General features: G+C 40.3%; 1 protein-coding gene across 1 annotated transcript in view; it reads left to right on the top strand.

Annotated features, from left to right (window-relative positions):
* Positions 1 to 21,689, top strand: part of CDON (cell adhesion associated, oncogene regulated) — a 99,746-nt gene that overhangs the window by 65,800 nt on the left and 12,257 nt on the right. Inside the window, exons 14-19 of the mRNA XM_024740841.1 lie at positions 1 to 177; positions 663 to 768; positions 5,488 to 5,610; positions 8,496 to 8,717; positions 10,744 to 10,994; positions 14,153 to 14,232. Coding sequence (XP_024596609.1) covers positions 1 to 177; positions 663 to 768; positions 5,488 to 5,610; positions 8,496 to 8,717; positions 10,744 to 10,994; positions 14,153 to 14,232 — 959 coding nt within the window. The remainder of the gene's footprint in view (positions 178 to 662; positions 769 to 5,487; positions 5,611 to 8,495; positions 8,718 to 10,743; positions 10,995 to 14,152; positions 14,233 to 21,689) is intronic.

The following is a 21,689-nucleotide window of genomic DNA, read 5'->3' as shown; positions in this document are numbered from 1 at the left end:
ACATACAAATTTAGGGTCATTGCTGTCAACCATTATGGTGAGAGTTTTCGGAGTTCGGCCTCTCGTCCTTATCAGGTGGCTGGGTTCCCCAACCGTTTTTCTAACCGTCCGATATCTGGACCTCACATCGCATACACAGAAGCTGTCAGTGATACTCAGATCATGCTCAAGTGGACGGTAAGTAAAACATCTTCTCTCATGAGAAGAGCTTCTGATTTGGCCATGTTAATTTAATATCTTGTGACACAATACTATGAACGGCAAATTTTTGAACTTTCAAGTAAGGGGAAATTGAAGGGCACAGATATGTGTGTAAGAGCACATGTTATAAGAGGGGCAGGTTTAAAAATCAAATGATTGTCTCCTCAGCTCTCATCCAAGTGTTAACTTAATCACCATTTCATGTTTTATTCCTTTTGAACCCAATGTACTTTTATGTCTTTGAACCTGGTGAGATATATTGCTTTATTTTTGTTTAGCCCTGCAGTAAGCTAAAATGCTCTTAATACCTTTGAATACCTTTAAATTAAATTTAAAATGGCCATCAAGGATGTTTGCAAAATGAAGCTAGAAAAATATTGCCACACGGATAAATAAATCTTAATGGATGTGAAAGTTACATTTATTTTTGTCTTTGACAAGTCTTTGCTTCTCTCTTCTAGTACATCCCATCAAGTAACAATAACACCCCCATTCAAGGATTTTATATCTATTACCGGCCAACAGATAGTGACAATGACAGTGATTACAAGAGGGATATTGTAGAAGGTAAGTTACAAGGACAAGTGGGAGTCCTAATAAAGGAGCTTTGGAGGGAGAGGGTTTATAAATATTATGAAAAACATTATCCCAGGTTAAGACAGAGTAAAAAAATGAAATGGTATATGTACTATTACTTTGAATTTTTCCCAAAGAAAGATAATTTTTCCAATCTAGGGCAGTGGACCCTTGAAGAATGGGGGGGTTAGTCCTCATAGAACTTACAATTGGCCCTCCGTATCCAGGGTTCGACCCACCACAGGCTGTGTAGTAGTGTAACATTTACTACCGAGTGTCTGTGTAAAAGTGGACCCACGTTGTTCAAGGGTCAACTGTTTATATACCATCTTACACTTGCTTAAAGAAACAGTCAGTTACAAGAGAGCGGGGGAGATATGATTTGTCAGTAGTTCATCCGAAAAAATTTTTTCTGTTTTGTTTAAATGAGTAGTGGCCTGAATATAAAAATCAATTACAACTTCTAGCTATGTTTAAGAAAAGAATGTCTCGGGCAACAGTTCCATTGAAGTCTGTCCTAGAAAGATCACATCTTGAGCGTGTTACCCATTTTTAGAGATGCTAAGAAGTTGAATATATGTAGAGAAGAAAACAGCGGAGAGCGCAAAGGGTGTTGAAACTGCCTTTTGACTACATTTAAAATATAATCCGACTTCCCTGGCGGTCCAGTGGTTACGACTCCGCACTTGCACTGCCAAGGGCCCAGGTTCAACCCCTGGTTGGGGAATCCACAAGCTGCACTGCACAAGCAAAAATAATTAATTTTAAAAAAAGAAAGAAAGAAAAAGAAAATATAATCCGGAACTTTGCCTGTGGTCTGAGGGCCGCACGTGGTCTGGCTGGCGCCTGCCTCACCTCCACTATGTGTCACGCACTCTCCCTTTCTCACCGTGTCTTCCGTCACGCATGGGCCTTCCTTCTGTCTCCTCGTGTGCACCAAGATCTTTCCTGCCTCGGGACCTCGGCACATGGCAGTTCCAGCTACCTCCCCCAAGGCTTCATCTAGGACCTCCACTTCTGTCTGTTGCGTGCTTGAATGTTCCTTGCTCAGAGAACCCCCTCCCATTGACAGGAGATGCCCTTGTGATTTCTAACCATGCGCTTTATGTTTACTTCATGCAGTTTATCCTAGTTTAGTTGTGTGTATGTGTGTGTGTACGGAATTATTTGCTTAAAGTTTGTCTCCCCCACTAAATGTTAACCTCCTTGTGGGCAAAGGGCCTTCTTTCCCACAGCTGTGTCCCAAGTCCTACAGCGATGAGATGTTTGGTGTTTATTGAATGAAGGAATGAATGAATGCTTGGAGTCCAGAAAGAACAGTGGAGTGTCTGGGAATGATCAGATTGGAAAAAAGACAATGAACTAGCAACAGGACAGCTGTCTCCAAGTATTTAAGGACTAGGATGTTTAAGAGGAACTCAACCTGTTGGGGTGGGAGAGGGGGGCTACAAGGGAATTTTTTGAAGAAGAACCCTCCAATACTGCATTTTTAACATGGTTCTCTCACAAAATAATAAGCTCCCCAATTCGGGAGGTGTTCAGTAGAAGCTGGGTGCCTGTTTCTCAGTGATATCTTGGAAGGGATTCTTAGTTTGGGAGGAAAGCTTCTTCCAAGGTCTTTTTTTCACTCCAAGATTCTTCTTTTTTGAAATATTAATCTCCTAATGGATTGTGTCAGAAAATCGTCCCAGGCCAAGGTTTCTTTGCTCTGAATTCTTGACGTCAAATACTGCCACATAGTTTTTTGTTACAAGTAGTCTTATAATAAATTACTTTTAATATGCACCATCACATTTCTTGAAATATTGCAGCATTCCTTTTACTGTTTATCCAATGGAATTACTTTTGTAATATGATGAAAAATTTATTGTCTAAGTTTTAATACCCAGCATATTTTTTGAATGAAAGAGCGATTGTTTCTCTTCTTAATCTGGAAAAGTAGGAAAGAAACGAGTCCCCCAAATCTGCTTTAGAAGTTAAGAATTGGGGAAATGTGGAAAGATCATTGTTAGTGGCAAAAGGATTCTGTGAAGTTGAGATAGTAGCTGCCTTGAGGGAGCAGTGGCAGGAGGAACCATGATGGGGATGGGGGAGCCAGGACCCCTCTCTCTCTTCACCTGGGTGCTGGTCCCACGGCTGTGTTCTGCTCGTGAACATTCGGCTGTACAGTGATGGGTACTTTTCCATATGCATATTTTACTTCATAAAAAAGCTGTTTAAAAAACAAAATGGAAAGAATTGTTGGTGACTGATCTACACTTTAGTCCTGTCTCGGTCTTCATTTTAGTTTATCTGGGTTAGGCGAGTGGGGCTCTCAGATTTTTATTTTTAAAATCTTTTGAGAGAGGCTACACTTTTGTTAGAAAATCGTTGTAAACAAGGCAAATGTCAGTAAAATGAACATCCCTCTCTGTCTCCATCTGTATCGCTCTCTTCCCCACCCTTCTGGGCTTTACTCTAGAAATAATCCGCTGATAAAGAGTTTCTAAACTATATTCTCTAGTTAAATCTTTTGCAGACTTGGGTGATGTGACTGTTGAGTGTGGAACTGGGAAATTGCTCTAAAGAAGACTTTGTTTTCACTACAAGCATCTGTACATGTGAGCTTTGCCTTGTGGTTCACAGAGAACTTGTTTATGAACGTAATAGATGGAGCAGTTGGATGTTTAAGTGGGCTTCACTGTGCTGTGTAATTCGCTCCTTCCTTATTTTCAAGTTTATGCACTTGAAATTCTTTTTGTGGCAGTTGGAAACTATTGGCTTGTTTTCCCAAAGCGAGGAGCAGAAGTATTTATCCTTTGTACCTAAAGTTTTCTTTAAAGTTCTAGATTACTTATGTATATTGACTCAAAATGGTTTAAGCTTTGAAACACAATTACGTTGTTAAAGAATACAGTAAGAGAAGAGCAATTATATTAAGTTATCCTATCTTCTGAATTAGGTTCCACATTTAGATAAACTAAATGTTTCCAACATACCATGTTTTCGTGATGAATATTTTAATCTTGTAAATTAAGTTGAGTTCCAGGTAAATCAAACTATCAGTCATCCTGATCTTTAAGCCTGTGCTTTGGTTTTTTACCCTTTCTAAAATATTCTTGGAGAAAAATTTGCTTGCTAAGCAAAGGATATGCTGGTTGGTTGATTTTAAACCTAATAATGCACTTAGGTGTCTTATTCATCAGCGAGCCGTAAAACTTTCTCTTTGCCGATATTTCCTGTAATTGGAATAATTACCATAACACGGGATGTTAATCTAACAAAATATGCATTACTTTATTCTCTCTTATTAGAAACATATCAGGAGTTTAGTTTAATTCCATTTTTTTTACTAGTGCTACGAAAGGAAAACTTCAAATCTAGCGTAATAATTATTCAAGCGAATGGTGATAGGTGAGCGGAAGGCTGGGAAAGACCTAAAGATACGGAAAAAAGTTGAAGTCTTTTAGAAAAGTTTTTGGAATTTAAAAATAGATCTGTTCCTGTCTCAAGTAGATTTTGAGTCAAGTTTCTTTTAGGGTCCTCTTTACACTTATAAACGGGGCATAGAATTCCTCACTTCTTGAGCTTTTCATAGTCCCTTGATCCTAAAACAAGCAGATTCTCTTCCTTATAAAATATGGGGCTTATAAAATATGAACGAGGGGCTTTGTGTTGGTGTCCTGGAAGGGGGTCAGGGTGCTTCCGGGTCAAGGTGTTTTTGTCTGTGTTGACTTAGAAAGGATCCCAGAGCTATTGGTCCTGTCAGCCAAGTAGATATGACTTGTGTGCGTGGATTGGTTTCGTTTTGTTTTTCTTCCCCTTTAACTGACTCTTAAATCAGTTGCTGGTATAGTTGAGTTTCTAAGAAACAGTGGAAACAGGTTGAAGAGGTATTTTCTAAGAAGGATTAAAAGTGCTTGAAGAGTTCATTGAATCTGGCAGAAGTGTCCCTGTTTATTGAAGTTTGTCACAGGTCCACAGAAGTAAAAACGGAGAGTCATTTATACTGGAGTGTTCAGTTTAGAAGTGTTTCTAAATGAAATGCTGGCTGCGCACCACGGGTAACAGAATCATTCTGTTAGAGATGCTTGTGTGGTTTGGAGACCCTGGTGCAAAAGGAAAGAAATGGTGGGAGCGGTAGCCAAGAGTTTCCCATAGTAGACTTTGCTTTCTGACTGTTCTCGAATTCAGGCATTCATTTATATGTTGGATCATGTTGTGTCTATTACAGTGGAATTGAGAGTTTCGCTGAGGCCTGTCTTGCAAGTGGTCACTTGTTCTGGGTAAGGCGCCGTTTTCTGACCTCATACGTGGCGTCGCTTTCTGGTTAGGTGGACAGTGATTGACTTGCTGGGCTGAAGTAGGGGATCAAAGGACTTGAGGTGGTTTTTTGTTTTGTTTTGTTTTACTTATGCATAAAATTAACATGTATTTTATGAAGGACTTACTACTAATTACTTGTAATGAATCAAAGTCTGCTCACACACAGGTAGAGCTTTAATTCAGTTTCTCTCTTCTCTTTACCATTTTTTCATGCCATGTAATAGAAGTGCTATCTGTCTGTTGTGCATTGCTAAAATATTTATATGAGGTACACTTCTATCGCATAAACTGACTACATGCTGATGGCTGCTGCTCCAACCTCATTTCAAAATTTCGAAGTGGTTTTATTGACAGTGTTGCTTAGGTTGTGGGTTGTAAAGCTTCTCTTTTATTTTTCCTTTCTAGGTTCAAAGCAGTGGCACATGATAGGCCACCTGCAGCCAGAAACCTCCTATGATATTAAAATGCAATGCTTCAATGAAGGAGGAGAGAGCGAGTTTAGTAACGTGATGATCTGTGAGACGAAAGGTAGGGGAGGGGTCAGAACTAGTGCTTTTCTCCCTGGACAGAACTAGAATTCTGAACTCTGGATTATTCCTCCTGACTGTCGATATATTTACTAAAGAAACCTTGGACTATTTTTTAGGTGCATCCATTTAGACTGTCCCAACAGTCTAGCCTTCTGTCGGCTAGAGAACTTGCCTTAAGAATAGTTTACATAAAGGCTTCCCTGGTGGCGCAGTGGTTGAGAGTCCGCCTGCCGATGCAGGGGACACGGGTTCATGCCCCGGTCCGGGAAGAATCCCACATGCCGCGGAGCGGCTGGGCCCGTGAGCCGTGGCCGCTGAGCCTGCGCGTCCGGAGCCTGTTGCTCCGCAACGGGAGAGGCCACAACAGTGAGAGACCCGCGTACCGCAAAAAAAAAAAAAAAGAATAGTTTACATAAGCGTTCATTGTATTCATTAACTTCTGTGTGACTCTGAGTAAGTCATTTCTCTTTTTTTCCTCCATGAAGGAACAGAAATATTTGCTGACTAATTATCTGAGACTGCTGTGAGAATTAGAATCCTTAAAAAAAAAAGTATAAGGGTGTTTAAGGAAAAGCACTACGTACGTTTAAAGTGGTTTCTTGAATGACAGATACGTATAACACTACCTACTCGTTCAATGAAGCGTAGTAAAGTTCAGAATTAGTCGGTAATTCTAAAGTGAAATTCTCAGCTCTGCCTGCAGACATAGATTAGCTGTAAAATATTACCATCGTTGAAAACAGAAGATACCACACTTGGATAATAGAAATAGCCAAAGTAGAAACAGGCTCAGAAAGATTGAATTATAAAGCTAAGACTCGGTTTCCTTGTTTAATTCTGAATCATGTGTCTTCCTGCTGCAAAACCCACATATTAAATTCACATTTAAACATATATACACACAGACCTGTAGACTTAACCTTGAATTTCACTTGTTTAGCATATATTTGAGTACCTTTTTGTACTGAACACTGTGATATGTTCATGAGCATCTCTTACTTGCCTCCAGAGTGCTGTGAAACTTGGAGCAAAATTACGTAAAAATGAAATTTCTCATCTCTGTTCCCAAGACATTTAAGAGTCTAGCCAGGCGGAACATAAAACACAGACAATAATGTGCTAACTGTGCTGTTTTTAAGTATTATTAATTGACTTTGCTGGGGAATCAAAGGTTCTACCTACAGACTTTCAGATCAGTGAAAAACAAAAAACTTTAAAACGTTAACTGTTCATACTGAATGAGTTTCTAAAATGTGTTACACAGTCCCAGCCTGTTTAAGTAGAACATTTGATGCATGAGTTCTCCTTTTAAAGAAATGACTCAGAGTTCTTGCTGTGAACAGCAATTGTCTTATCTTTAGTAATTCAGTAAATATTGGAGGCCAGCCTCTTTCCCCCACCCTTAAAGATCATAGACTGTCACGACTTTCCTTTAGTTCTCTGCTTTCTCTTTATGTTTTTCACCTCACGTTGCTCACGTCATGCTCCTGCTGTCTCTTCTTATTCATGTTAATGGGACCGTGTCACTCACCATCCACTGCAGAAGTTTCTGACTTCAGTGAGAGGCTGGCAACTGGTCCTCAAGCTTGGTGGAATTTTGAATACATTAAGAGCAAATAAAGAGTGAATAAACCTGACGGACTTCCCTATGAGTAATCATGGTATTTCATGTGCGATCTGTAACATCCATTTTTGTCTCAGAAACTTGTTTGTTGTCTTTGGAATTGTCAGGGACCTTAGAATTGTATAATCCAACATACCACCCAAAGTAGAAATTTCCTACAGAGACTCTCTGCCAGGTATTCTTCCAGCTTTCAGTGATGGAGAGCTCTTTCCTTGGAAAGGCAGCCTCTCGTTGACTGATTTTCAGCCCTGTTCTGCATAGTTGAAGTTGCTAGAAAATAGAACCCCAATAGAATGTTTGTTGAAGTAGATTTTTTTAAAGACCACTCTGCTCCCGTAAGTTATTAGGAACCATAACAGGAAGTATACTGTAGTAACTAATAATCCTGACAAAATGGGTTGAACACTGCTGCGTGCCAGGCTCCATGCTGAGAGCTTTACTCTTCATGACAACCTATGATGGGGCTGTTATTATTATCTCCATTTTCCACCTGCAGAAACTGGTTCACGGAGGTCAAAGTCTTACAGCTAAGGATAAGTGATGGAACAGGTGCAAAATCTGGGCAGTCCGGTTCTAAAGATCCGGCCATCAACCACTATGCTCTACTGCTTTTCTATGACAGTTAAAGCATCAAGGGCATGTTATTTGGGGACAGAGAAAATGGGGTTCGTGTCCCACCTGTTATTAGCTTTTGTTGTCGCCATTATCCAGAGGACCAGTGAATTAGGGAAAAGCGCTGCGTTTATGTGGACTCCAACATTTTTTGGCTTGGGAAGTTTAATATTATGTGTGAGGTTTTCGGAATTGTATATAATTGTTCTAGTAGTCCAGAGTCGTGTCTTCTAGTATTATTCACAATCGAGAGGCATAAAATATCTAATTGTGAGTCTCATTCAGCTCAAAGTAGATGAGATCGAAAGGAGTTTTTGTCCCATCTGTAAGTTGAAATAGTTTTATGTCAACTCTTTGGGAGTCTTCTGCAAGTCCAATTGAGCAGATAATCATATAGCAGCTTGGGTTAGACCAAGTGCATCTGTGTCTCTGATCTTATAATTTCTTTAGAATTTGTGACCTAAAACCTTGACATTAGATTTTTAAACTTTTGAGTCCTCTTTGTGACTCACTGGTGGTCAGATCATCTCAGTACCAGGCGTAAACAGACTGGCTCGGATTCTTAACCAGACCTCCTTCGGAGAGTAAACCATTTCATAGAGTCTGTCTTCACTCTGACATCATGTTTTCCTGTATATTTCAACTAGTGAAACGGGTTCCTGGAGCTTCTGAGTACCCTGTCAAAGACCTGAGCACCCCTCCAAATTCTTCGGGGAGTGGAGGAAATGCTGGGCCCGCAAGCAGTCCCGCCAGAAGCAGCGACATGCTGTATCTGATCGTCGGCTGCGTTCTGGGTGTGATGGTGCTCATCCTCATGGCTTTCATTGCCATGTGCCTGTGGAAGAACCGCCAGCAGAATCCCATACAGAGTAAGTCATCCATCAGTGTCTCCTTCCCTTTTTCTAAAGATCAGTAGAGAAAGATTGTCAGAATAAATATTGATTTCTAACACGTTCACGTATGAGTGTCGTGGTATAAAACACATTCGATACTCTTCATTCAGTGGAGGTGACTTTAAAACAGTTCTAGCTGTAAGCCAAAGTAAGTGGAGCATCAAATTAAACTGCCCAGGAGAAATAAACAGCAAAGCCCAAACTAAGCAGGTCTCTATGTAAATAGCTGACTTAGTGCTGGGAAACTCTGGCTCTGTCGGACCACCAAAGAGGATGAGGACTTGAAGCATGAGCTTTGGAATTGCTGCAGGAGCCCCTTCATACGGGTCCAAATCTTGTCAGTGAGGAATGGAAAAGGCATGATGGAAAGGAGGGTAGTGAAGACTTTTCTAAGTAACTGTCCTGGGATGACACAGATGAAGGTACTACAGTCCTGATTCGGTACTTAATGTGCTAAAACTTCTGCAGAGTGGCGTCCCCACCCCCAAATATGTCCAGTAGTAGGAGTGTCTGAGCTGTCAGTGACGGTGCGTTAGAACCCTGTTCCCTTTTCTTTCCCCATTTTTCTTCCCCTCACGTTCCTACCATTTCTCTTCCCTCAGCTATCATAAAAGAGCACAGTCAGATCAATCAGAGTCTTTAGTCTCTGCTGGGAGGAAGTATTTTGGTTTCCTCTTTGGCCCCAGGAGAAAGAGATGAGAAAAGAGCAGAGGAAGACCCCAGCCGTGACAGGCACTCGAGCAGCTCTTAGCCGGGTCCTGCCCGTGGTCCCTTTTTAGTGAAGAGCTCGGGGTGGGGTGGGGCGGGGGAGGGGTGTAGAAAGTGATGTATTTTTATTGCCTTGGTGCCTTCCAGAAGATAGGCAGGGAGAGAAGTGGTGGTGGTACCAGGCTGAAAGAGCTGGCCATCCCTTGATTGGGTCTTTTTCTAAATGGTTTTAATGTCATTGACTCTGAGTGTGTGAGAGTGTGCTGAACCATTAAAAGAAGAGTATTGGTCTGGTGGTCTGAGCGAGATTAATCTGGCTAAAGTCATTTTCCTTTGTGACTTGATAACATGTTGAAAGATGGGAATTTATGACGGTAATGTTCATTCCGTCGTTCATTCAGAAGATACTCGTTGGCTCTCTCCTGTGTGCTCTGCACTGTGGTGGACAGTGCGGGTGTAATGCCCTCTCCTTATAGTTTAGTGGAGAAGAGAAGCAGGTATACTGATAATAACACACCTGTCATAGGAAGAGGAACACCTAGTCCAGTCTTGGCGCCTCCAATACCTGTGAAGAATCGATCGAAACTCTGACAACAAATCCTGTGTAGTTTAGATAATATACTTTCTAAAGGACATTTCACTTTTTCTAAATATATCTGGTAGGTGTGCCTCTGGGAATCAGATATTTGAGGTAGTTGTTGAAATGCTTTTAATATAAGGAAAGGGAATAATTAGCCTTTTGCCGTTGGTGCCTCGAAACTTCCAACTTGGCTCTAATAACCAAAGAACTATATGAATAGTGAATGTTTCCCCAACCCCATCCTTTTACTTAAAAGCGGTGTTTATTGCTTTTTGAAATATCCTACCTAAAGTTATCCTGTTGTTGTACAATTTCTTTCAGCACTTGGAAGCACAGGGGAATTTAAACACCTTTTCGTCGTGTTGCCGGTACTTTGATAGTTTCAGCTTGCATAGTTTATTAATTCTCTTTTGAGTAATTTCTCTCTGGTTAATTTCTCCTCCCATTAAAAGAGTCATAACTGACTTACAGTTCCTGGCTGACTCCACACTGTAAAGGAAATAACAGCAATAATTTTATTAAAGCATATCTCACAGGGAGGCTTTAAGCGAACACTTTTTTAGAGTATCTTATTTTATATAGTTATATTTATATAGTTTATTTTATATAGTATAGTTATAGTTTATTAAGGGTTTAATTAATAAAACTTCCCAAGCAAGAAGAATTGTCCTTTTCAGTATCTTACCTTTTCTTTTTGTTGTTCTCTCTCAACAGAATATGACCCACCAGGCTATCTCTACCAAGGGTCAGATGTTACCGGGCAGATGGTGGAATACACCACTTTGCCTGGCACAAGCCGAATAAACAGAAATGTTCATGGAAGCTTCAGCAATGGCTGCTCCCATCTCCACCATAAGCTCCCCAGTGGAGTCAGCGGGAGCTTAAATGGAGGACTCTACTCTGGGCGCACGAGCTCTCTAACCAGGACGCGTGTGGATTTTGAACATCCTCGTCATCTAGTGAATGTAAGAGACCCAATTATAAATAAAAGTGCCCCTGTGCCCCACGGTGCCAGGATACAAGAACGGGGCCAGCATGCGTGGTTTTTCCCAATATAGAAACCTCACAGGTTCACTGGAGTGGACGTAGCATGTATCACCGGCAGCCCCTTGATCCAGAGTCATGTTTGGAAGCTTTCTATTATCAGGCAGGAGTTATATTAATCAGTCTGATTTATATTTTTTAATTATTTGGCACTGGAAGTACAGGACCAGTAGCAAACAGACTGGAAGTTATTCTTGCGATGAAGCGGAAATACCATTGAGCGTGGACCAAACCAAATACTTTAAATTTGATTTATTCAGAGCAAACTCTGAAAGCTCGTATGCTTAGACGAGTCAGGCAGATCTTGAAACTGAGTGAAGCACGTTGGGGATGGGACAGAGCGGTGGAGGCGTGGGAGGGTTGTGTACTGCTAAAGCAGCGGCCAGGTTCAGCGCCCATTGTTTGTATGCAGAGCTGAGGGCCCCGTGTGGCCTGGTCTTCTGATTTTTCGCGACATCCGTAAATCTAGGTGAAACCACCAGATTTTTTTGCACGTTGGCAGCTAATTCCAGTTTTAGAAAGCGTTGCGTGGGCCACGCACAGCATGTCTGCAGGCCACCAGATTGTCGCTTCTGACCCCCTGTGAGGTTTTTTTGATTTGTTTCGCCCCATGTGTGTTTCTGTGGTTTATGTTTTACAATATTAGTGTTCTCTAGCCACAAGGAGTGATAAACCTTTAAAACTACTATATTTCAGGGATAACCGGCTGATAGAGTTTAATTTTTTTTTTTTTTTTTTGCGGTACGCGGGCCTCTCACTGTTGTGGCCTCTCCCTCCGCGGAGCACAGGCTCAGGACACGCAGGCTCAGCGGCCATGGCTCACGGGCCCAGCCGGTCCGCGGCATGTGGGATCTTCCCGGACCGGGGCACGAACCCGCGTCCCCTGCATCGGCAGGTGGACGCTCAACCACCGCGCCACCAGGGAAGCCCTAGAGTTTAATTTTTGAAATGAGAGTAGAATGACGGACGTATTTTAGATTTGTGCTGGTGAAAGAGATTCTCTGCACTAGGCAGTTTGATTTATTACATTGTTTGGATATGCATCCACATTATTTTTCAATCAGATAGATAATATGTTTAGTTCGTCAATTAGGCACTCGTTTACGTTTTTGTCATTGTTCTGATTACAGATACATTTGCCCATAACCCACAATGTGCTAAAGTTTGGAGAAGTTTAGAGAATTTTTTTTTTTTTTTTTATCTTCAACAGTAGTAAAGGTTTATTAAAATATTACCTTTGGAGAACAAAACTATAATGTATATTTGTATCTTAAAGCTAGAAATCTAATGGCTTTCCTGTGACCTAGCTTTAGTATGTCATAGAAAAAAATATTTAATTCGCTTTAGTGCATCTCATTACCAAACGAGAATAATGATTTCATTATTTTGTGTGGAAAGACATGGCTTATATTCAGACTTTCTAAACTTTTTTTGTCACCATTCCTAGTCCAAACTACTAACATTGTCCAAGAAACTGAAGGAGAGAGCATGACGCTTTGAACAGCACATGCTCTTTCCATAAGAAGAAAAAGTAACTCTGATGCTTGCTTTAGTATTTGAACACAGGACTTTGTGTTTTTTGAACAATGAGTTGCTATTTAAATAAGAGTTGCCCCATTAAGTGTACAATTTTAGAGGTTATCCTCTGTGATCTTAACTCATTCATTTTCTTACTATTCTCTTTTGGGAAGGTGGAAATAGGGACATATTTTATTATTATTATTATTTATTATTATTTTTTTTTTGCGGTACGCGGGCCTCTCACTGCTGTGGCCTCTCCCGTTGTGGAGCACAGGCTCCAGACGCGCAGGCTCAGCGGCCACGGCTCACGGGCCCAGCCGCTCCACGACACGTGGGATCTTCCCGGACTGGGGCACGAACCCGTGTCCCCTGCATCAGCAGGCCGACCCTCAACCACTGCGCCACCAGGGAAGCCGGGGACATATTTTAAATGCTGTTGATCATAAAAATGATTGAATTAACTGTAATCCGTTTAGTGATTCAAATAAATGCATCATCCTGTAGGTTGTTAACTTCATTTTTTTCGGAACCTTTGGAGTTTATCCTCATGGACTGAATGTAGCATAGGAATATTCTTTCTCTCAGAGTTTTCTTTAAAATTCCTATTGCTAGTTGGCTCAGGAATGTTGAGAGAAATTTTCAGTACTTTTGGTTTGCTTCGATTCTGGCTGTTGTTAAGAGATGAATGGAAGTGGAAAGTGTTCTGGGGAGAAACGATTGCCTGAACCTTTCCTAACCTTGAAGGCCTGTTCTGAGTCTGGCTGCAATGTAACAGCCTCCGTCACCCTTATCAAATTCAGTTCTGCCGTTTTGCTTTCGAAAGCAGAATTTTGACTCTGACCATAAGGCTGGTTCAAGCCCTAACTTCAGTTTTGAAGAGCTCTTGCCATCGTATATGTCAAGTGAACATTTTACAATGAGGTATGTGTTAATCTGGGCATTTTTCTTAATTGCTGGGCAGTTTCCGCCAAAAGCAACAGCAAAATATTAATACTCCACTCCAAGTCACCGCTGGCTGAGAATCTGCTCCATCTGGAAACATATAACATGCTTTAAGACTTCGTCTAGTCAAGTGAACAGACCTAATCGAAATAATTACAGGAAAATGAAGATGGGTTTATCTTGTGACATCATTCAAACAGATTTCCACCCTGTTTCTCCAACTGGCATCCCATAAAATTTTTCCATGACTGCTAGGAAGGTAAAAATGAATAGGAGGTTATAACGCATAGAATATTTTGGGCCCATTAGATTTGAAACACTGAAGGGAAGTGACTAAACTTCTCCCTTCATTTACTTGCCTCTTTCCAGTACAAACATACATGCAGAAAACATAGGAGTTAACTTTTTGGAGAACACTTTTAATATCATGCAGCACTCATTTGTGAATACAAGTAAATAGTGATAAACGTAACGTGGCTCAGGGAGATGGTTAAAATATACCACGTAGCCATTTATTGTTGGTGCGGCTTTTACATTTGAGGTGATGTGGTTACGAGTCTATGGCACCTTCAGCACTCTCTTTTTCTCTTTTTCCCTGTACTTGCTTCCTGATAAGGGTGGTGGCCTGTACACGGCAGTACCTCAGACTGACCCGATGGAGTGCGTTAGTTGTCGAAATTGTCGGAACAACAATAGGTATGTTGCTGTGTTTGCACAGGTGGTTGTGAATAGTTATGTGGCTTCCTTTGTTATTCTCCCTTCGGCAAAGGAAGTTCTTACAATTTTACCTAAGTTATAAAATCTCAGAATGTGGAGTCTTAAGTTTAAGGCTGTTACTCAGTTTTTGCCCCAGCTTTACAATTTTTACCTTTCTGTGCTTTGGTTTCTTTAGATATATTGACAATATGGATGACTTTATTTCTCACTGAGATACTTTTAAGAGGTTTGATGTTTTTGAAATCTTTGAATTAGTGTCATTCTCTGCATACAGACTTTATTTTTTCTCACCTGGTCTGTTTTCAGTAGAGTTCTTTTCTATGCTATGTGATATTTTCTACTCTATATTCTGGATGAGAGCATGTTTGAATGTTAGGGGGAAAACCCTGTGTGTATGGTAATGTTTTTTCATAGTAACATTACTGAAATTTTCGTATCAGATTATTCAATTTTTTAAAAACTCTTAAAACCTTAAGATAATTAAGTAGCATAATCTTGCTTTCTTTTAATTTCTGTTTTTCTAAATTAAGAGTTATATGTACTCACAATACTTCAGACAAGATAAAAATAAGTAGAGTGAAATGTACATTTAAATTTTGACAGGATATTCAGAAAGCTTTCATGCTAGTTCTCTACGTATTAATCCCAAAGGATTATCAAATATTTTGTTGTACTGAAGTTGCATCTGTCAGAAATCTCAGTTCTTTCTCTTACATAATGATGGTGTTTGATTACATGGTCTCAAAAGTCCTTCCCAACTCTAAAGCTCTGCAACTTAAAAATCATACTATAGTTAGTACAGAAAATACCTGGAGTATGGACTGGAGTTTGGTTATTTCATTACTGAAATGGGATTTGACCCATATTTTCTAAAACGAATTATGAAGTTAACAGTTGCATCTGGGAGTTATCAAAACCAGAACTTGAAGAAGGAATCGGTCGACCATTGAATTAAAAGTACGTTGTTTCATCATGTGTTTTGAGAGCTGCAGAGCAAACGCAATAAAGCTTTCTGGAGATTTTTTTTTTTCAATCATTTACTTAACCCATCTTAGGGTTTCTATATTAGCAAGAGCCATCTGCCTGTCTTGTGTACTAAGATTTGCTTGTTACACTTTAAAATTCTGTATGACCCTAGCTAGATTTTAAGATGCTCGTAACAGTGAAGCTACAGTTTTGTCCTGAGCTTGTCAAAGGCTTTATCACAACTTGTTAGGAGCATGCTAAAGAACTGGTAAAGATGGTTTATACGCCTGGTAAGTAATCAGATGGACTCAATTAAAACACATCCTTTGTGGTTCCTGTGGCCATCAGCAAATGTGATTCAACCCAGACGTTAGAATGATGGAATGAGCGGACCTCAGGTCTAAGAATAAGTAAACGTAGGCTTTGCCACTGCTTAAATCTATGATCTTGGGAAAGTTATGTAATCTCTCTGAGGCTATTCCTTATCTGAAAAATGGAGAATTGTCCCAGATAGTGTAAAATTGCTCCCGACATACTCTGATTATAGATTTTGGTAATTTGCTGCTCGTCATCTTTATAATGAGGTATCATACCCTAGTACCAAAAATACATCCCATTTCCTTAAAAGAATTTGAATGACTTCTGCCATCTTGCGTTCATGGCCATTTTTGTATGTGTGAGCGTGTGTGTATGTGGCATTTGGGGGGTTTATTATACATGGTTTTTTTTTCCTTTAAGACAGTGGACAATTATACTTCTATTGGCTTTCAAGTTAATGGCCTCTTGCATTTCATGTATGGGGGTTTTATCTGGGAGCATAGGTGAATTCTCTGCAGCCTGAGAAAGCCAGCTTCTGTTTCTCCCTGGCCTAAATCTTCTTCCTACCTCAGAGTCTACCTGTTTAGGGCAAACCTTCGCTTACCTGCCTTGCCTCCGAGGTTAGCCAAGTGGCTCATCTGGCTTCCAGGAGCGCTTATGTGGTTTTGACACAGATGAACATCAGTAAGTACCTATCTTCAACTCTGCCAAATTGGAATCATTAAATCTAAAGCACCTAACTCATTTAACGTTGCAACTGAAAACAGGTATCCCCTCTCAAGATCCCCAAGATGGCAAAATTTGTAATAAGCTTCTAATACTGAGAGGCAGGTGATATATCATGTGCTCCCCAAATATGCACAATTTTCGTCAATTTATACTTTTAGAATGTCGACATTATCGCTAAGACTAAATTTGCGTTTCCTAATGCCAACTGAAAAGAGTGTGTACACAAAAAGAGGTCTAATTTCAGTTAAGACATATGAGGGCTATCCAGGGGATATTTTAGTGTTTTTCGCTCTTCAGTCAAAAGAAACATTTACACTAGCCACTGGAATAGGTTCTGAGGTGTTTCCAGGCAGAAGGAATCACGAGTCATGGAAGGAGGAAGGATAATGCTTACATGAGGGTAAACAGTCCAGTTCAGTGGGTATCAAACTTCAGCACACACTAGAATTAACTTGGAGCACTTGTAAAAACACAAATTATGAGGCTCTACTTCTAGAGTTTGTGAGTCAGTAGGTCTCGGGTGGGGACGGAGAATTTGCTTTTCTGATGAGTCCCGGGGCTACTGGTGCTGCTGGTCCTGGGACCATGCTTTGAGAAACACTGACATAATGTAGCTGGAGAAATGCAAATAGAGGGAGCAGGATATAAAACTGGAAAAGCAGTCTGAGTTTATATCATGGATGACCCTTACTGTCAGGGTTTACTAGTCTATTTAATCAACATTTATTGAGTGCCCACCATGTCCTAGGTACTGGCCCAAGCCCTCCCTCCAGAGAGCCAACAGTTAATAATAGTGACTCACAGCCAGAGCTTGAAGTATAGTGAGTAGAGTTTGAAGAAGCATATTGAATCTTGTAGTTTTATATTTAAGGAGTAGAAAAAAATCCCTATTGTTTCTATAATATACAATACAGGAGGGATGTGAGATTTTTACATTAATCAAAAAGGGGGATATGGGTTAAGTGTTGAGAAACACTGGGCTTAGTGGCACAATGATTCTTTGGAGGATTTTTAAGAAAGGGAGCCGTCTGTGTAGGATAATAGTAAGCTGGTTAATGGCAGTAGGCAGCACGCTGGGAGGATCGGAGGGAGGAGACCAGTGTGACTGCATATGTAATGAAGGCCTTAGCTTCACGCGAGGAATGGGGGTGGAAAGGAGGAGGAACGTGAGATTCTAGAGCTGGAATCTTTAGGACTTGGCCATTGACTGATTGGGATCTGGGAAAAAAAATGGGAGGTTCAAATGAATAGAAAGTTTCAAACACGGAATGACCTGGTAGTGGCCACGGTGATAGTCATATAAATAAGAAGCTTAATAAAATGATATACGGAGGAAAGTTGATGAATTTGGTTTGGGGTTTTAGAGTTTCAACTGCCAGTTGGGTATCTAAGTCAAGGAGACACAGGAAAATGCTGGTCTTGGGTTCAGGGGGTAGATTGGGACAATGATCTCTATATTTCAGAGTCATTTGTATCAAAGTGATAGAATTTAAGAATAGGTGAGATCACCGATGGAGACAATAACCGTGGCAGTTTGATTATTTTTATATATTTAATTATTTAAGGTATTTGTTTGCTTTATTTCTTAAGGCTTTTTTTTTTAAGCTTTTTGATGTGGACCATTTTTAAAGTCTTTATTGAATTTGTTACAATATTGCTTCTGTTTTACTTTTTTTGGCCCCGAGGCATGTGGAATCTTAGCTCCCCGACCAGGGATCGAACCCACACCCCCGGCACTGGAAGGCGAAGTCTTAACCACTACACCACCAGGGAAGTCCTTATTTCTTAAGTATTTAAAGTGATTAGACATCTTTTTTATAATCCTCTCTTTTATTATTTTTTGCTTATTGCCTTGATATATCTTCAAAGAGATGAGGAAAGGGGTGTGAAAATCAGCAGAGAGAAAGGGAAAGAGGATTCATTCATTCGTTTATTTATTCAACGGACATTTGTTGAAGGTCTACAGTGGGCCAAGATAGGTGCTGAGGCTACAGTTGTGAGCAAAACAGGCATTGTCCCTGCCTTCACTGAGCTTATAGTTTGATGGGGAGACATGTCTTTTAAAAAAATGACATAATAATCGTAAAAATGAATATATAATTAAAACTGGATGCTTTAAAGACAAAGTAAAGAACGTAGTAGAAAGGAAAGACTTCCCTTTTGCTCTGAAGAATTTGGAAAACTAGGTAAAAGAGGATGGGGGCTTTCCAGGCAAAGGCAAGGTACCATTTATGCAAAATCTTTAAAGCAGAATGCCGGAATCCTCACAGAACTTAAAGAAGGCTAATGTGGCAGGAACCTCGTAAGCGAAAGGGTCAGAGGTAGAAGATGAGTGAAATCAGATGGTACGGAGCCATGGCGAGTCAGTGAAAGATTTTAAGTAAAAGAACATTGTGATAGAACACTCCTGGAGGATAGAGTTTGGAGAATCCATTGGATGGCGCAGGAAAGGATACAGGGGACCAGTTGGATGGCTATGGCAGTAGTCCAGATGAGAAATAGTGCACTAAGATAGCTACAGTAGATACAGAGAGAAGTAGGTGGGTTGGAGAGTTTTAGGAGGTACGGTTTTTAAAAAAGATGTAAGTAATTGTGTGAGGAGGCAGCAGAGGGGGAGGTGTCAAGGATGGCGTCCAGGTAATTGGATGCCGTCACTGAACGAGGAAACACTGCAGGAAAGAGCTTATACCTGTCTACCCCTCACACACCTGGGAGTCATCCCCTTAGACCCCGGGGGTGCCTCATCAAAGTCACCTTGACCCAGGGCAGCTGTCTTAGTCCACAGGTGCCTGAGAACTGACGGAGGCCTTTCCACGTGGAATCTTGCCTGCACTGTGTCTTGCCACCCCAGTTTGTTTTTTTCTGCCTTCTTAGGTTTAAACTTGAATGTATTTCTTAGAGTGGGCTTTCAAGAAGCAAGTCATTGCCAACCTTAGGCCCCTTTTCTCATCCTTCTATTTTAGTCATAGAAAAGTTTGCTTTTCTTGTCTAAACTGGCACATTGACATGCAGATTTGACATCAGATAAGAAGGGCGTGTGCACTCCCGCAACCTGCGGAGTTTTATTTGCTTCGAGGGCTTTTGTGGCATTTGTAGAAGACTGCCTGCCTCACTGGGTTCAGCCCATGTGAGCTTTTCAGGTTTGAGAGTAGCATGTAATAGCTCCCTATATGAACAGCTGGAAAGAAGCATATTTAATGAGGCTTTTCAGGGAGCCAGCCCCCTACACAAGAGACGCAGCTGAGAGTCTTGTGCATTTTGGGCACTGCAAGAGTTAAACAGATTTTAATCAAATAGCTTTCTACCCACCTCCTCTCCTCAATTCAAAAAGCAGTAGTGCAGTTCTGGATATGTAATCAAATGGGGTTTGTCAGTTGCTTGGCTAGTTTAATGGGAAGGGATTGACATTAAATCTGCTCTGTTTACCATCAGTCTTGATAATCTGTAAGAGAGTAGAGGGGACACTGATGAAATTCACAGATGAACAAACTGAGAGGTCCCATCAGGAGGGAAGAAAAAATTAACTTTAAGGGTCCTTGAGAGATTGGAAATGGGCAGGAAGTAGCCAAGTAAAAATCAGCTTGGAAAAATGTATATAATCCATCTGGGAAAAAAAGTACTATCTATACCTGGCTGATGGTCAAGAGGAGAAATAAAACTATTCGGAATAGTGCTTTAGAACACATAGATATAAATGACCTCCAAGTTTTTACATAACGATCACCTTAAAAGTCTGTGTATTGCTGGGTTTGGGGGTGCTCTTTCACCAACTTGAAGCCTTCCACTGCTGTCAGATATGCGCAGGTAAAACTAGTGTCTGGAGATGAATATGAAAACATTTCATTATAGTCGTAGTTCTTTCAGACCTAGAGTTTGGTCTGCCCAGTTGGTTTGTTAAATATGAAAACAACTGCTTATCCAGGACTCCTGGACTCCTTTCCTGCAGCAGGTTAATTGGTTATGACTACACCCATCTCCTATCCCTGTCCACTCAGCTACTTCAGAACTAGCCATAAAACCAAAGGAAGAAAACACGACAAAGCCTAAGATTTGGATTCTCTTCCATCTATGGTAATCAGCCTGATCCCCTAAGAAAAATAATTTTTCTTAATTATTAATTAAGAATTAATTAATTAATAGTCTTTAATTAATTAATTTAATTAATTAATTAATTAATTAAGAATTAATTAAATTCTTAATTTCTTAATTATTATTTTCTTAATTTCTTTAATTGATCAGTACCTTCCTTTTGAGTTACATATCTCCTGCTTTTGATATGGAGACCCAATCCTGTTGTCAGGGAGTCACATGGTTAGACTCGTACTTTTGGTCTTTTATTTGTAGGATTTTGTGTGTGTGTGTGTGTGTGTGTGTGTGTGTGTGAACTTGCCATGTTCGGTAATGCACTCAGTCATTTATAGTCACCCAACATGTTGTTGGGTGACAGTCACCAAGAAACTAATTCCCAAAAGGAAATTCCCACTGCAGCATCCAACAAAGAGTGTACGGTGAGAATGGAGAACCTTTATGGGCCCTGGAGGAATGTCATCAGGGTTCTGCTGCACAGTTACTGATGACTTCCCCCAAATAAGGGCTAGGTCAGCAAAATAACAGACACAGGGGCAAGAGGAAACAGCAGGGGTGAGCTGAATATTAAAACAAACCACCGCCAAAATGAAACCGTCTCAGAAGAAGTTCATGAAGCACATTCACGAAAATAAGCATCACACATCCAAGAGGCTCATGGGTAGTTAGTCCCTGCCCTCCAGGGATAATCAAAAGAGGAAACTTAAGGAAAAATGTATATAATTATCTAATCAGAGTTATTCTGCACATAATCATGCTTAACAAATATTCAGCTGTGTAATCAGAAATGGGATACTTCTCTGCAAAATATTTTAGAGGTGCTATGTAGTTTTACTGGAACGTCCAAAATATGTTTAGTCAAATACTAAAGCAATGTATTCTTTCAAAAACAATCCTATGCTACTATTCCAATTTCTTATTTCCTAGTCTGTGCTATTCAGATTGTTGGTGAAATAGTTTATTTTTATGACACTATAATAGTCATTCTCCTACCTTACAGCTTGGTCACACAGGCCTCTCCTGTTTACTAAAAGATATCTTAGTAATAAACTAACAGGTCCCAGACTACCTGAATTCTTGCAAAACAGCACAGATTTTTGTATGTGGCATGATGCACAGAGTTCTATTTACTCAATGTTTTAAAATTAGGAAAAGTCGTTTCATTGAGCCAGAGACAACTCAGTGAAAACTTTCACCCCACTTTAAGCCAATAGTAACTGCAGTTGAAAGATTGTTTGAGAAGCCTAAGATAGTAAAATTACAAGCTCTTTATATCGTGTAAACTGTAAGACGTGCATTATAAGAGCACCTTTTTTTTTTTTTTTTTTTTTTTTTTT

The sequence above is a fragment of the Neophocaena asiaeorientalis genome, unplaced genomic scaffold (assembly GCF_003031525.2).
Source record: "Neophocaena asiaeorientalis asiaeorientalis breed wild unplaced genomic scaffold, Neophocaena_asiaeorientalis_V1.1 scaffold308, whole genome shotgun sequence".
Taxonomy (NCBI): Eukaryota; Metazoa; Chordata; class Mammalia; order Artiodactyla; family Phocoenidae; genus Neophocaena; species Neophocaena asiaeorientalis.
The sequence above is the reverse complement of the archived record's forward strand: the minus strand, read 5'-3'. Positions and strand labels throughout refer to the sequence as shown.